This window comes from Microcaecilia unicolor, chromosome 3, assembly GCF_901765095.1.
Source record: "Microcaecilia unicolor chromosome 3, aMicUni1.1, whole genome shotgun sequence".
Taxonomy (NCBI): domain Eukaryota; kingdom Metazoa; phylum Chordata; class Amphibia; order Gymnophiona; family Siphonopidae; genus Microcaecilia; species Microcaecilia unicolor.
In genome coordinates, this window is record NC_044033.1 from 459,222,742 (window position 1) to 459,239,315 (window position 16,574).

Sequence of the window (16,574 nt, forward strand, 5' to 3'; positions counted from 1 at the left end):
AATGGGAATATATAGAAAAATAAAACTTAGAAAGGGGTGCATGGTATTGAGAGAAAATAATAAGCAATAAACAACCCCTGAACACCAAGTTACTCTTATCCTCCATTCAAGAAGGAAAAAGAGGTGAGCTCATAATCTGGCATCAAACACTCTCTATTTTTTTTTTTTTTAAGTTGTAATCCTCATTTATCCCCAAAACCCTCAGTGTCAAAAATTGTTTGTATATTATATTTGCATGCCTAGGGTTAATAATATATATTACAACTTCCCTTAACTTGCAACTCAATATTCTGCACCAGCAAATTCTTCAGCTTGATCCTTGAGTCTTTCAACACTGTACAATGTTAAGGGGCTTCGTTAGGGAGAGTGAGAATACATGTATCTTCCAAGGGGAAAAACTGTGAAAATGAAACAAAAAAAAAAAATCAAGTTTTCAGCAAGCTACAGAACAATAAAACTTCAAGGCAGACAATCAAGATTCACAGTTTCCTAAATATTTCTAATATACTACTACTACAAATCATTTTTATAGCGCTACCAGTCGTACGCAGCGCTTCACAATTGAACATGAAGAAAAGACGGTCCCTGCTCAAAAGGTTGGGACCAGTAACACAACCCAGGTTTTTGACTGTCTGTCTCTCCTTACATACTATCATTGCTGGCCGCACCCAGTCTCTACCCACATCCCATCCCAACCCACCCACATTTCACACAGGATTCTTTACCACGCAGTTGTTTTTAACGTCATGGTAGCTATTAGTGAGATCCCATGCTAACGGTTACTGTGTGCTAAAAACCACTGTAAGCGACTAAAGCACTTCAGTAAACATGCTCCTGAGTCTTTTTAGGTTAATGGTTAGTTGTACAACCAGTGTGAAACTATTTTTTTTTTTAAATCTTAATTTCTAGTTCCTGTAACAGAAGCAGTACCCCAGCAAAGTAATGATATCAGTGAGTTTACGGGACGGAGACTTAACTCAAAAATGCAAGTTTTCTCTGGGTCCAAACCAATCTATCTTTCAAAGATGATAACATTGTATGAACAGTGCATCCGGGTTCTACAAAACAACATTGACTGTGAGTATTATCTACAACTTTTTTTTTCAACTAGTTATGGTGGTTATGTAGAACTGTAAATTAAAAAAAAAACCCTAGCCTGTGCTCAATTCAACAATTGTTTATTGATATATCGCTATGAGAACATACAAGTCTTAGTGGCAGACAAGGTATGCTCTAAATGCTAGAAAAAGGCCAGTTCCTTATATAGGAAATTTGGCATCTTGAACACAAAAGGATCAAAGGAATACATAAAAATATTTATTATTACAGGAGCATAGGTTAGTTTTCTGAGGTTTATTGTCTCCTTGATAGTTTTCTTCACTTCTTGACCATCAGATTATCCATAATATATTGGGGTCATAAATTGCTCCCAAGTTCTAAATGACTTAAAATGTTTTTCCATCCTAAAGGTTCCTAGGTCACTTAATACTCTGACCACTCTGTTATTTATAGTTAAACAGTGAGTAATACACATTCAGAATTTGATCATACCAACTAAATTCTAACTTACTATTAAAATATATGTCTAAGGTAGAATATTTTCCCCAGTTACAGCATGCAAACAACCTAGCCTAACCCAGCAGTCTGACTATAACGATGTGATTATGTCTTTCCTGCAGATTCAGTCAAACAGTGCCTATGAAGTCAGGTTCTAAAGATATTTGCTGAAGAATTGGGAATTCTATGTACAGTAATACAAAATGTTGCGTTGTTTAAAAGGAGACTAGATCATTGGGGGGGGGGGGGGGGTGGGCATGAAGACTAGATCATCTTGTGGGGGGGCAATGTTTAGAAAAGTCATTTTAGAACCTTTGCATTCATTGTTGTTTTGATTCTATTAGATTTGCTGTGATTTCCTGAGATGGTATCACAGAACTTCTAGAATGTCCTGAAAGTTTTGTTCTCTAAACCAATAAATGAACTAAAGTAACTTGTATACCATACTGTTTCTAATAATGCCCTCCCTCCTAGTTCAGCATCAAAAAACCCTTTAAATTTTGTTTTAAAAGACAAATTTAGATTTCTCCAATAATAGCCCACACCTGGAATTTATAGTAACTGGCAAGCTTCTCTTCCTCCTTCCACCACCTCCCCTACCACGATGACTGGATCTCTTACCCTTTCTCACGGTTCTGACACTGGGCTGATGCGGGGCCTTGGGAATGCATAGATACTCAAGGCCTTAAGCATGTGGAGCTGCTCAAGGCCCCTCAGTGGCTCAGCACCATAACCTCAAGCTGAGGTAAGAACAGAGATCCAATTGTCAGGGTGGGGTGGAGGGTGGAGGAGAGCAATACCAGTTACTACAGGGGGGGCAGGGTGGAGGACAGGAAGGGTTATTGAAGGGAGGAGGGCTGGAGGAGAGAAATGGTACTTCCATTGATAGCCCACCCTACACGTCAGAAAACCCAGTGTTTCTAATAATGGCCCAAGTGATTATTACAGAGAATAGGCTATTTAAATGTCCATAGTAACGTGCTTAGAAAAATCTCTATTTCTTATTTTCACATATTCAGTACACTTTATTGAACTCATTCATTCTACAAATTTAACAATAGTCAAAGCAGCTGTATTTATTGGTCTCAAACTATACACTCAAAATTGTGTTGTTCTATAGCATTATATGATGTAGGAGGTGTGCCCTTTGAAATTCTGGAACCAGTGTTGGAACGTTGTACACCAGAACAGTTGAATCGAATAGAGGATTACAATCCAGTAAGCTTTTTCTTTTCTTCCTTTATTTTTTTGGAAGCTGAAAGTATGAGTAATAGGAATGTGCATTCATTTTGTTAATATGCATTAAATTTAACATCATGCACTGTCAATTAACATATGCTAAATCTGTGAAAAACTGGAAAAAAAATGTCTGCAGACTAGCAAGGGGAAGTGAAGTGTAGAAATGACCTAAAAATGGGTCCAAAAAAGTTTGATTTGGGAGCATCTTACCCTGGTGTTTGGACTGATCTCTTGAAGTTGGTTTCTTTTCCACTTTCTTTTGTGTTGTTGTATTTTTTGTGGAAATTGTGAACCCTTTTTGTTTTACACAAAAATATTCTGGGCACATCCTTCCTTAATGAGTAAAAACAAAGCCATCACCAACTTCTGTTGACCTCTGTTTCTCAGAAATTGACTTTAGAGGGAAATGTCTTTTCAGTAATAAGACATGCAATTTATATTCACTGCATTAACCCATTAGTGCCCAATGTTCCCATATGGGCACTTATTATGGGAACATTGGGCACTAATGGGTTAAGGGACCTATGTATTTATTAAAATGAGTTAGGTTAGGCTTGTCTAGGTTCAGTCCTTAAGGGCTTCAATCAGACTGTTTTCAGGATATCTCTAATGAATATACATGTGACAGAATTGCATACTCGCTACTTTCATTGTGTGCAGATATCTCTCTTGCACTTTTATTAAGAGTATCCTAAAAACCTGGTCTGCTTGCAGACCTCGAGAACTGTACTTGGATAAGCCTGCATTAAGTGTTTAATGGAAGGTTGTGTTCTGCGACAAATGGAGGATTATCTTGAACACTTTGAAATTCTGCATTATTCCCAATTGGGACTCTGTAGGCGATAAAGTATGGAAATAGTGGTAGCTGCAATTTTAGTATGTGGTAAAACTAGGTTGAGTCAAGGAAAATGTGCAGTTTTAATTGTTTGATCTTTCTTGCACATTTGATTTGGTGGACCGTGAGTAACTGTTACAATTGCTGAGCAGGTTTGGACTGTATGTGGTAGTACGCCTTGTAGCGCTATAGAAATGCTAAATAGTAGTAGTAGCAGCGCTGCATACGCCTTGTAGCGCTATAGAAATGCTAAATAGTAGTAGTAGTAGTGGTTTTGCAATTGTTTCAGGGATTCCTATCTCATTGGCCCTACTAAATCAGGTGCAGGAAAGATGTATCGGAAGTTTGGGTATCACCCTGTGGGGTTCCTCCAGAGTTTGCCCCTTTCACCGATTTTATTCAATATGGTTTTGCAATCTTTGGGGGCTATATTGGAGCAAGCTCAGTTTCAGGTTTTATATATGCTGTGATAAACACAGTGTCTGCCCTTACTTGAGGAGGCCGCCAGAGGGCGCTCTCCCACTGAAAACCAGGAAAATGCCCATTCTGGTCACTAGAGGGAGCTCCAGTGATCCAGCTGAGTATTGACTTGCATGGGCCAGTAGAAGGAGCTCCGGGGAGATAGCTGGGGGAGTGAGAAGAGACTTCTAGACCCAGATCTTTCTGGAACCAGAGGGGCGAGGTCTCAAGAGGTGGGGAGGTTTATTGGACACCTCATAAATAGCTTCCTCTCAGTAGAGGAGGGAGTTTTGCCCGAGGGAGAGGAGATGGGAGCCTGGAGGCCTGAAGCCTGGACTGTGTGTCCCAGGTGCTGAGGAGGAAGGACTGTGTGTCCCAGGTACGGGCAGGAACTGTGTGTTCGGAGGGGAGAGGCCTGTATGTCCTGGGTACTGAGTGAAGCAGGCTGCAAAGCCTGGGGTTAGAAGTCCAAAAAATATTGAGGTTGGAACTGTGAACGGTTTAAAATGAGCAAACAGCTGTGGGGTGGAGGATAGGACTGTAAGGTTAATGAGAGTAAAGAAGGTCCTATCCAGGGGGGTGGTGGCTGTTATACCCTGAGACCCAGGTGTCCCATAGTAAATGGGCTCAGGGAGTGAATTTGCAGAAAACGAATAATAGTTGGAAAGCAAGGTTCCCACAAGACTGAAGCATAGTTCCAATAAACTGAATTTACATTTACTCAGCTAATTTGCATATTTCTGAAAGCAGAGGAATCCGTGCTATCTTCCAGAGAAGGGTGACCCGGGGGCCCCACCAGAAGAACTGGTAAGGGGGGTCGGTTACCAGGAGATACAGCGGGAGAGGCAGGTCCAGGACTGGAGGTTAATGGAGAGGTCACCCTGAGGGAAAGGAGAGGCCCAAACATAGAGGCCTGAGTCACCGGAGTCACAGAGAAGTCTAGCTTCAAGGTTGTTCACTGAAGCAAAAGGCTGGTGAGGTCAGGCAGGAGCCACTAGAGGACCGCCGCACACCTGAGAGCACCCCTGCACACCTGAGAGCACCCCTGCGGGCTTACAATGCGGATGATATTTTTGTGTTGTGTCCGGTCTTAGACAATCGGAATGCCACATGTGCAAATTTTAAGGTGTATGGATCTGATTGAATCATCGGTTGTGCAATGTAGGCTTAAAATTAATAAAGAAAAGACAAGGTTTCTATGGTTGGGAACTTTGGACCACCCTTTTCGGTATAATACAGTATTTGTGGGATCAGATTGTTTTGCTTTTGTGACAGTCTAAGTTATTGGGAATGGTGATTGATAGTACATTAAGTATGAAGCTACAAATTAACCCCTTTAGCCTTTCCTGATATTAAGGGGATAGAAGGACTCTCATCATTTTGGTTACCCTTCTCTGTACCTTTTCCAGTTTCACTATACCTTTTTGAGATGCAGCGAGCAGAATTGCACACAATACTCAAGGTGCAGTCTCGCCATGAAGTGATACAGAGGTTTTATAATATTTTGTTTTCCTCTCTGCTCCCTTCCTAATTCCTAACATTTTGTTTGCTTCTTTGGCTGCCACCACACACTGAGCAGAAGATTTCAAGGTCTTGTCCACGACGACATAGTCACCACCCCACAATAATACTGTCTGTACTGCCAATTTTAGCATGTGGTACCATAGCATAGGTGTGTGCCAAAACCCCACTAACTGTTTAGCAAACAGTATTGCAAAGAAGATGACTTTTAAATCATAAGCAATTACTGCTTGGGCAGTCGCTTTTTGTTGGGTAGGTGAACCTTAAGTATTGCAAGTGTTTTGGATAAGGAAATAAAACAAACCAAAAAATTGAAACTTGTCCCTTTCCCTTTTTCTTTCCCACCACGAAGGAATTTTTACTTGAGACTTTTTCAATAGAAAATGACATGTTCCACCATTCTTTTTCTGCTTACTATTCAGGCTTTTATTGGTGAGTCTGATCATTTGTGGAGGAAGCACTGCCAAAGAGATTTCAAGAATGAGCAGCTGCAGGAGTATGAATCCTGGCGTGAAATGTTCTTGAGGGTCTTCAATGAGAGAGAGCTAAAACTGAAGACTATAACCAAAAATATTAGTTCTGCACAGTCCTTAAAGCCTAAAGGTATGTAGTTTTGAAACTGAGCTAATATGAGGTCTACAATGAGAGCACCTCCATAATTTTGGTATGTGATAAATGTTTTCCACTGGTTTACACTTTCTTGCACTTTGATAGTTTCTCTTTGCATTGGAACCACAGATATGTCCACTAGTTTGAACTAAACACGTTGGTGCCCTCCTTATTGAATTTAACTACATATAGGCGCATCCAAGCTAGGTGCAGAAAATATATACCAAACACAATAACACCTTCCCAACAGTCGGGTATAATCTATGCAAAAAAAAAAAATACATTTAATATAGTTATTTTTTGTGACCTTCAAATGCAGGGCTATAATGTCAATTTAGCTAAATGCAAACTTATGGCTAGCCTAGTATATATTTCATTGGTCACTCAATTATATAGAAAAATGAAGCGATATATAACTTATCATAATGAAACAAAGAAAGCACAAGTGCTGCACTTTCTTTTGCCATCACTGTTAAAAAAAAAAAAAAAAAAAAAGTTAATACAAAATAATCATTAAATTTTCTTTAAAAACAGAACTAGTGATTTATCCCATGAAATGACGTCCAGGTTTATGTACAAACTTTCATACGAATGAGCCAATCCAAAATATCAACATTATGGGGGAGATAGACCAATCAAAGAAAGAGTCCGTTTCAGTGCACCGGGGTGCACTGTTTGTAATAACATGCATCCATCGCTGTTCACAATAAGCAAGGTACTGGTCATGATCACTTCCCATAGGCATAGGTGAGGTATGATCAATTACATGCCAGTTCAAATCAGCTATAGTGTGCGCCTTTAAAAGCCAATGTGACATCAAAGGGGCCACTTCATTTTTAGTATGTATCCTGCATTTAGATGTAACCGCATCATCTGTGTAGTTCTCCCTATATACATCAATGGACATGGACAATTTATAGTATATACTATATAAGTGGATTCCCACGTAGTGGTGTGGTATGGTGTGCAGTAATTCTGTAACCATTAGATGGAGACATTCAAATATTTTTTTTCAGCAGTAGAATCATATGCCCCATACCTTTTTGATGTCCCAAGGTCTCCAAAGAAGTGTTCAAATCCTGCTCTTCATCTTTTCACTAATATTTCCCCTCCTGTATGCCATTGCTAGCATTTCTGAAAACACTGGGGATGTTGAAAATTTGACCAATATTTGTTTACCACATCAGCAACATATCAGGACCCAGTCGTAAAGGGAGGCACACAGGTAAGGGTTTTATCATCACAATGAGTGTGAAATTCAATTAACTATTTCCTATGAAAATGTTTTGCCCTTTTGTATGCTTATAGAATTGCCATTCATACTTCAGCATTAAGACTGTGTGCCAATGAATTGAATTACCAGCATGTACATGTTGATATGTTCATGTGAACATTCCAATAATCCAACTACATGTTCTATAACATGGTTTTTAAATATAATGACGTGTACTTTGAAGGTGGGTGTACAAATGGGCAGGTCTAAGTGGAGTATGGGTAGGGCATACAGTTATACACAAACTATAGAAATCTGTACGTGAACATTTACTCCAACTGGTATGAGTATATGCCTAAAATATGTGTGTTTGACCCGTTATGCTAATATTCTATAAAGAAAAGTAGATGCAGTGGAGTACCAAGGACGGGGCAATGAGGGCAGCCCATAAGGGGGTGCACTGAGCCGTCGTGTGACTGTTGTTGTTCTGGCCCCCTGCCCCAGAACAGGAAGTTGACATCAGATGGGACAGGAGATCAGCAACTGCGCGACTACTCCGTGCACGCCTTTGCTTGGAGGAGGGAGTGGTCTACCCCGGGGGGGGGGAGGGGAGAGGGTGCTCCTCCATGCCCTGGGTGGCAACCAAGGTAGGTATGCCACTGAGTAAGTGCCTACTTTTCTTTATAATCCAAAACGATGCATTAATGCTGCCTAAATCTCAGTGACCCTTTATAGAATTACCCTCCAAGGGGTAAACATTTTACTTCTGTTTGTAGGGAAACTCTGCAGTCTCTATATTCTTTTTCCTTCCAGGTTAAGAGCATGCTGTTCCAAAGTTTACAGGAGTGCTGTAGCTGAGAAACTGTTAGCGAGTCAAATTCTCAGTGGGAAGCAGGAGAGCTCTCTAAAAGCTCTAGAGCAGATACTCTCAACATGTGGCATGTGTACCCCAAGGGGTAAGCGAGATCTCTGCAGGGGATAGGCAACACCCAGTAGAGGACCTTCCCTCCTGCTGCCACCCCAGCTGCTGCTGCTGCTTCTCCAGACCAGCAGCAAAACAACCTAAGACAGTCCTGGGGCTGCAGTCTTCATGCACACGCTGTCAGTTCTGCTGGTCCACTGCCCTAGAACAGGAAGTTGGCATCACAGAGGGCAGGGGGATCAGCAGAGTAGACAGCGCATGCACGAAGACTGCAGTTGTGCTTTTGTTGCTGCTGGTCTGGAGAAGGTTTGTTACGAGACTGTCGAGACCCGCGAGACTACTGCGGGAAGTCTCTGCCGCCATTTTGAAAACACGGCGGTGCTGGACGGTGGGGTAATAGCGACAGCACAGTGGGCAGCAAAGAGTATGCTCCCCCCCACAGAAGCCACTAGACCAGGGCCCTTCAGCTAGGACTAGGACAGTGGGGGCGTCAGCTGCAGCAGTAGGGGGGCAGCAGAATGGCGGTAGGGAAGACGTCAGACAGCGGCCGGGCAGGGGGCCCAGACCACTCTCAGTCCACCCCTGGGTAGAAGCATTAAAAAGAGGGAAGCTGAAGACTGGATAGTAAGAATAAATTATATGTGGACAGAGAGGCACAAAAATACATTAAAGAAAGCTGAAAGGAAAAGGAAGAGAAAAAAATGGCAAGAGATAAGAGAAGACGGAGGAAAGCAGAAGCCAGAGCTCAGATCAACACAGAGACAAAAGATAGAAAAAGTAATTTTATTTTCTATTTTGTGATTAGAATATGTCAGTTCTTGCAATGTCCATTACAAAATCTCTGCTGATTGGAGCTTGTGGGTACTCCATTAACATTTGTTTGACTTTAGAGGGGTATTTGACTTGAACTTGAAAACACTACTCTAGAGTTCTATGCAAAGAAGAAACTGGGAAGCCAAAATCATAAAACTGATTTAGTGAAATACCGTTTTTAAAACAAAAGTCATCTTGTTTCTTCTTTCTTTCTATCTTGTTCAGTGTGCCACTTTTTAAATGGTTATATGATTGTATCAAGTTAACTGCATTGCAGAATTCTGGGTTTAATTTGATAGTACAAAGGTAGGATTCTGCTTACAATTAGTCAATAGCCAAAAATATATATCCTGAAAAATCAAATCAATCTGGCCTTTTGTGGTGAAAACAGGATTTTTTTTGTCTTATGTAAGGTATGAATTTAGTAGGTGTAATTCTTATTTATAAAATATCTGTTTGCTATAATGCTATGTATTGTAGAAACTGATCTGAGTAATAGTCTAGGGCAGAGGTTTTCAACTCAGTCGAGGCACACTCAGCCAGTCGGGGTTTTCAGGATATACCCATCAATGAGGATATCCTGAAAACCCCGACTGGCTAGGTGTGCCCTGAAGACTGGGTTGAAAACCCATGATCTAGATTTGTGCTAAATTTCTTTTTCCAACAGACTAAAAATAGAGGAGGGGGGCACTCTTTACTGAGGCCTATTTAAACAGATGAGAACTGTGATGAAGAAAAACAACAACCAGTATATTGAGCAGGAAATCGTGTCATCACCTATCCAGTGCACTACAATTCAAAGCACAAATTGACCTAATCAGCTACTTGGCATGTGCACAGAAATCAAATCTAATAATGTCTTGGTTCTCATTAATTGGAAAGAATGAACACTTGTTATAAAGTTCTCAGACACTTTATTTCTTTAATAATAATAATAAAAAAAAGTTATGAGTGCATCTTTTTCTTATTGGGAAGCCATAATTTTCATATCTTTGAACTAGGACGTCAAGTTAAACTGGCCTATATACATAGTGTTGCAAAACCACCTAGATATGTTCGTCGACAGCAAGAGATTCATGGTACAGCTGGGCCCATTGCTCAGTCTCATCCTCTAGATAAGCAAAGGTAAGTGCATTGATGGACTTTCACCATTTATTGACATTGTTATAATAGATATATGTCGACAAGAATCGCCTGCTGTAGAATGTTGAGGAAAAAGCCGGAAGACATATGGGTACTTGTATCTGTACTGCTTATGGCTAACTTTTAGTGTGACATTATTCAGGTTTTCTTTTTTGAATGTCAGCTATGAATGTATGCAAGATAAAGACATCTGTATATTTCACTCCAAGGTACAGCCAGTCAGCCAGCAGTATAGACTACATATTGAAACATGTCTATATGGAAATTGAAATGTGTATATATTTTCACTCACCAATCCAAACATGCTTCCTGAAATGCCATTTTTTTTAGCAGCTAAATATAGCTGCATTATGGATAGGGCTTCTGTTCTTAGTTTTTAAAGTTATAAATATGTTTATTTTCTAGCTAATAGTTTTTTTTTTGTTTTGAGGCTAGAAAAAACTCAACCTTTTTCTCTTGTGGAATCAATGTGTAGGTTTGTGTCAGTTAGGAGATGTCCTTGCAGAAAAGACACAAAAACGTAGAGCCCTGTTTATTAAGTTGTGCTAGCATTTTTAGCACGCTGCGCTAAAAACACTAGCGTGCCTCTAGCACAACTTAGTAAACAGGGCCCTAAGTGACAGATGACAATACAAGCTAGGAGAGGAGTATGATAGTAGTAGGGAAGTGGTGGTGGTGGTCTGGTGTCTATCCAATCAATATGGTGGAGGTGTTTTATTAGTGTTAATATCTAAAATCAGAAGCCCTAATTATGAATTACACAGAAATGTTTAGTCACTGTACATGGGAAAATATCTAATGAAGGATCGAAGTGTTGAGATCCATTTTTGAAAATTGAGTTTTTAGGTACAAGTAGTTAACTTTGTGATTGATTCACCTTGAGATTTTAAGCCTCAACCTGAAGGATAGCAGTCAAGAAAGCAAGTTTTTCCAAAGATCACCTAAGTGCAAAAGCCTGACTCATCAGCATTGAATACCATTCCTGGCACTGGTATCTCTCCCATATCTTCCTCTTTGAAAACCGAAGCAAAGAGTTCATTTCATCTCTCCGCTATGGCCTTATCTTCTCTGAGAGCTCCTTTTACCCCTTGGTCATCTTGTGGTCCAACAGATTCTTTTACTGGCTTCATGCTTCTAATATGCCTAAAATAGATTTTACTATGTGTTTTTGCCTCCAACCTGTGAGTAGGTGTGAGAAAGAGGAGGATAAGGAGTATATCTGTATACAATCCGTCCTCTCATCGGCTAAAGGACAGTAAAGGTTTTGTTTCAGCAAAAGAACTGGTGTGTGATCTCCATTATTGTATGTGTGAAGTCTTATGTAGAACTTGCTTAACTTTCCAGGGATATCTTTGGCCTTGCCTGGTCCCAACCAATAAATAGTGTGCACCCCTCTTGCCTAACTATCCAAGTATAATCTAGGCAGCCACTTAGACCACTTTAAGCAAGGGGTTACACATGTGTTATTGCTTCTTAAAGTATTTGCATGAGGAGTGGTCAAGTACTTTGCAGCTAAGCTTAATCAGGGTCACTTTTTAAAAAAACATTTAGTTTATTTAAATTTATTAAATCAATCACATGTAAATACAGTATGATATTCACAATTAGCAACAAATACAAGAAAATATTATATACAAAATTATAATTAAACTTTGTCCATAAGAAAAAGATATTTTGAGCCCAAGAAAAGTAATAATGAAAATAGGGAAAAAATGAGTAATAAAGTAAGCTATCATATAATCCCATCCCAAACTCTCAACCCGTCACAGCAAAACCATAGTTACCCTTAATTTTTCTTTTGCTGAAAAAAACTCTAAAAGTTGTTTAGGTTCAAAAAGCAAATAGCTTTTAGACTCAAAACTAGTAAAACACTGACAAGGAAATTATAACACAATACTCCTCCCCACGGCAGAAACCCTGGGCCTCAGTGTCAAGAATTCCTGGCACCTTCTTTGAATATTCTTTAATAAATCGGGGAATGCATGAATCTTTGAACCCAAAAAGGGCCTCATTAAAATGACAGAAATACAATCATTGTTATGGTCTGGCGCAAGACTATTGTCATCAATGGGGTTGTTCTTTGTATGATAACTTCAAGAGAGGTTTCAAGAGACTCTGGTAAGTTCAGTTGAGAAAGTTCTTCATGTTGATCACCTCCAGCACCTCTCTGGGCACCGGAAGTTAAATACTGGGCCCTATCTGAAGATAGTATATCCTCAGTTGGAATCTTAAGTACCTCAATAAAATATTTCCTATCTCCATTGGTGAAATGAGCAGAGATTTCAAAAGTTCAAGAATCTCAAATTCTTTCTTCATATTTGAATGTATGGAAAATCAATTTTATCCTTTAACAGTGTTTCATTGACCAACTGCATCTCACACATTTTAGCCTCCAATGAGGCTAACCTATTGGAATGCTGATCTATCACTTGTTCCTGGCCTCCAATAGTTGGTGGTAGCAAATTTGTGGGAAACGGGTGTAGCTATGGGTGGGCCAGGTTGGGCCCAGGCCCACCCAGTTTAAGCACTGAAAAGTGCACAGCTGAGCAGCCACTGCCTTTCTGCCTCACAGCAGCGCCGGCCTGCTCAGCCACCTCCCACCTGCTTTTTAGTCTCTCGGGTGGCACTGGTAGCTGTAGTGAGCGAAGTGATGCTCCATGACGCAAGCCACGTGCTGCCGAACAAATCTGCCACTTCCTGTGGGCTGAGGTCACGGAAACGAGGAGCTGGGCACAGTGGACAAACCAACACGTGTCCGGGCAGCACCGGTCGCTGGTTTACCAGCTCTGTCCGCAGGAAAACCACTGAGGGCTTGATGAGGTGTGGCCCAAAGCAGAACAACATGCCGGCTTCAGTCCGCAGATCTGACACGCTGCTCTGAGGTCTCATTGGTAGTCCAGCACCTATTTCCTCTGACCCCAATACTACTTCCTGTAATGCACAGACGCAGTACTTCCCAACCGGCACTTTGAAATCTGTGGCAGGGGCCCGCGGCCAAGGAAGTTTAATAAGACTTCCTTGGAAGGGACTACCCTCCATGATCACTCCTGTTTGACTTCAGCGCTCGCTCCTTTGGAGGGACTTTTTCGCAGCAGCTTGGCTGACTCAGCCATTACTGGCCAAACAAACGGCAGTCTAGCTCTTCTGACTCTGACTTCTGGTCCTCTTGGCAAGCGCTATGTAATTGCCATCCTGCGCCAATGTCTCACTGCTGCGCCTGCGCCGCTCTGGTTTGTTAAAAGTAAGCAAGCTCCTCCACAGTCAGTCCATCCTGTGCCTGCCTGCCGGCCAGTTCTAGATTTAGTCTTGGTGTGGGTGTCGGTTCTCGAATAGATCATCATCATCATCACAGCAGCAGCAGCAGCACTCCCTGTGGCCCCATACAACACAGGTACAGGAGCCATGTGCAACTGCAAGCAGCAGTTGCCCAGCAGATAACATATATTTTTTAATTTTTTTAACGTGTCATGTAATATTACTCAAAATTCTGGCTGGTGGTGGTGGGCTTCTGGGTGGGGTAAGCACTTCACTGCCTACAGGGCAAAAAAGGTATATTTAATGGTTACATATACCCTTTTTTTTTGCCTTAGGCAGTGAAGAGCCCACTCCCTCCCAGAAGCCCACCACCAGGCACCAGCCAGCATTTTGATTACTCTTGTAATCAAAATCATGGCTCTGGTGGTGGGTTTTTGGGTGGGGGGTGGACTCTTTACTGCCTAGGGGGAAAAAGTATATTTACTCATTAAATATATATCCCTTTTGCGCTAGGCAATGAAAAGCCCATCCCCACCTAGAAATTCACAAACAATAAATTTTAATAGTGCCCAGGACTCATACATAGTGCCCACCCATATTTGCTCTGTGCCCACCCAAAAATGTCAGGCCTGGCTACGCCACTGTGTCTTACATTACTAATTTAAGTGTGTGTGTATGGGGGTGCGGGGGGTCATGATGTCCAGAAATCCAGCTTTGGCTTGCCCTCCATATTTAGCTCGCCCCTCTGTTGTCACCTCAAATATTTGTCTAGGTATGCCAGTGTATGTATGTAATGTAATCTGCCCAGATTACCTGCAACGCCATTCAGGTGCACTTTTGGTTTTGAATGCTCTGAAATGCCTATCTTATCAAGCGTTCTGAAATATCTACTTTTACCCACCAGTAGTGATGTCTATCGATTCAATCCACAGCGACCCCTGAGGAAGGCTTTCGTGCCGAAACACAGCCCGTGTAGGATCACTTGGGTTTACTACATTGTGGATTACTACTTTTGGAAAATAAACATTTTAGAAGTTCTTATTTCTAGTTTGCCCGTGTCTTTTGGAACTATTTTTCCTTTCCACCTTTCTGTTTGTTTAACGTAAGCTGCATCACGTAGCTTCCGTTTTTTAATGCCCTGGTTATCAAGAACAATGTAACTCTTTATGTGTTTTTCTAAACTTGGACCAGGAAAGTACTTTTGCATATAACCACTGAAGGTCTCCTGAGCCATCAGCTATATTATAGTAAGTAGCCCAAACAGGGAACACATTGCACGTATGGGGCAATTCTGTAATGTCTCCTTTGTATTTTTCATGCATGAATGCTGAAGTGTGCACCACTTATGCATGCACTCATCCTAAGCACTATATTGTAAGCTCATGCATAAGTGGCATGGTGCGCAATTGGGAAAGGAGTATACACAGGGGAGGAGCATGGGCAGGACTTGGGCATGTCAAGCATCATGCATACAACTTAAAGAATACTGTAGAATGCATGCATTAAAGTGGCACATTTATTTATTTGAGATTTGCTATACTGCTTTAACTAACAAGTAAGGAAAAGCGGTGTACAGACTACAATTTAAATGGAAGAAACTACAGTTTAAAAAAACCAAAACAAATGGAAAGTCAAATATTCATTCCTGCAAACAAACGGTACAAGATGGTGTCAAGCATGTTCTAACCTGGCTCAAGTTCCGTAGGCCTGCTGGAAAAGCCACATTTTAAAAGCAGTTTTAAAATGCTTTAAGGAGAGATTTTGCCATTTTTTTTTTTTTTTTAGATTTAGATTTGCACATACCTTTTTCAGTAGTAGCTCAAGGTGAGTTACATTCAGGTACACTGGATATTTCTCTGTCCCAGGAGGGCTCACAATCTAAGTTTGTACCTGTGGCTATGTATAGTCAATGGTAAAAGAGTTCCAGAGGGTGGGGGGGGGGGGGGGGGCGGTGAAATAAAAAGCGATGTATCTGGTGGATTCAAACTGAGCCACCTGGGGCCCAAGTAGGGCCATGTGATGGTTATTGAACGATGTCAGAATACGTGTTGGGGTGTAAGGGATAGTCGAGAAAGAGAGGTACTGTGGGGCCCCCATCTGAAAAGCCCTAAATACAAAGATTTTAAATTTTATTCGATATGTAGGTGCACCTACTTAACACTGCTATTGACCTAGAGAGTGTGCTACAGAATTGCCCCAGTGGAGTTCTGAGCCAAGAAGTTGTACGGTGTGGCTGAATTCTGATGCAGTAAAGTGCGTATGTAACCCAAGCTTCAAACCTGGGTTAGCACCAGATCCAGGACACTAACTTGTCAGACAGCGTTCTCTTTTACAGTCGGCATTCAGTCAATTAGGGTTGAATTGGTCTGGAACTCACAGTGGGTTCAGTAGACTGTTACTTAGGTCTGGGTCCCTATCAGCTGTACAAATCAGGAATCATGCGACACTCTGGAGGATTTAGAACAATTGAAACATTTATTAACTTGTTAACCGATGACTCTGGGTTCTACACAGAACCCTAAGCCTGTTCTTGCCCAGAACAGATTTACTCTTCTGATGTACTTCAATGCCATCAGAGATGGCTCCTTCTAACTGTTCTCTCTCTTCGAGGTATTACTTCGAAGATGTTGATTCAGTCACAGGTAAACAGATATCTTACCCAAGCCCTGGTTTTGGGTCTGACTCCCCAATTCCTTAATGACTGTTGCAACTTTGACAGTTCTCTGCCCTTTAAATCCTATTCGGTAGAGTAGCAATACAGGACCCCCTTATGATTCTATGGGTAACCTAGCAGGGGGCTATAGTCAAGACTTCAGGCACCAAGGACAATCATTTCCCTCTAGACTTCACTTTCATAACCTCTTAGCTCCACCAAGGTCCTCCAGTCACTCCCTAGTGACTTGCTGTCCAGGGTTCACTATATCATAGTTCCCAAACGACCCCAGGGTTACACTTCTCTCTCTTTTTTTTTTTTTTTTTTTTTTTTTAAATACTATTTTACTATTTTC

General features: G+C 41.1%; 1 protein-coding gene across 3 annotated transcripts in view; it reads left to right on the forward strand.

Moving 5' to 3' along the window:
* LOC115465211 (elongin-A-like) overlaps positions 1 to 16,574 on the forward strand; it is a 137,318-nt gene that overhangs the window by 104,074 nt on the left and 16,670 nt on the right. For all 3 annotated transcript variants that reach the window (XM_030195610.1, XM_030195608.1, XM_030195609.1), the window contains 4 exons: positions 910 to 1,077; positions 2,678 to 2,775; positions 6,034 to 6,214; positions 10,170 to 10,293. In XM_030195610.1, coding sequence (XP_030051470.1) covers positions 910 to 1,077; positions 2,678 to 2,775; positions 6,034 to 6,214; positions 10,170 to 10,293 — 571 coding nt within the window. The remainder of the gene's footprint in view (positions 1 to 909; positions 1,078 to 2,677; positions 2,776 to 6,033; positions 6,215 to 10,169; positions 10,294 to 16,574) is intronic.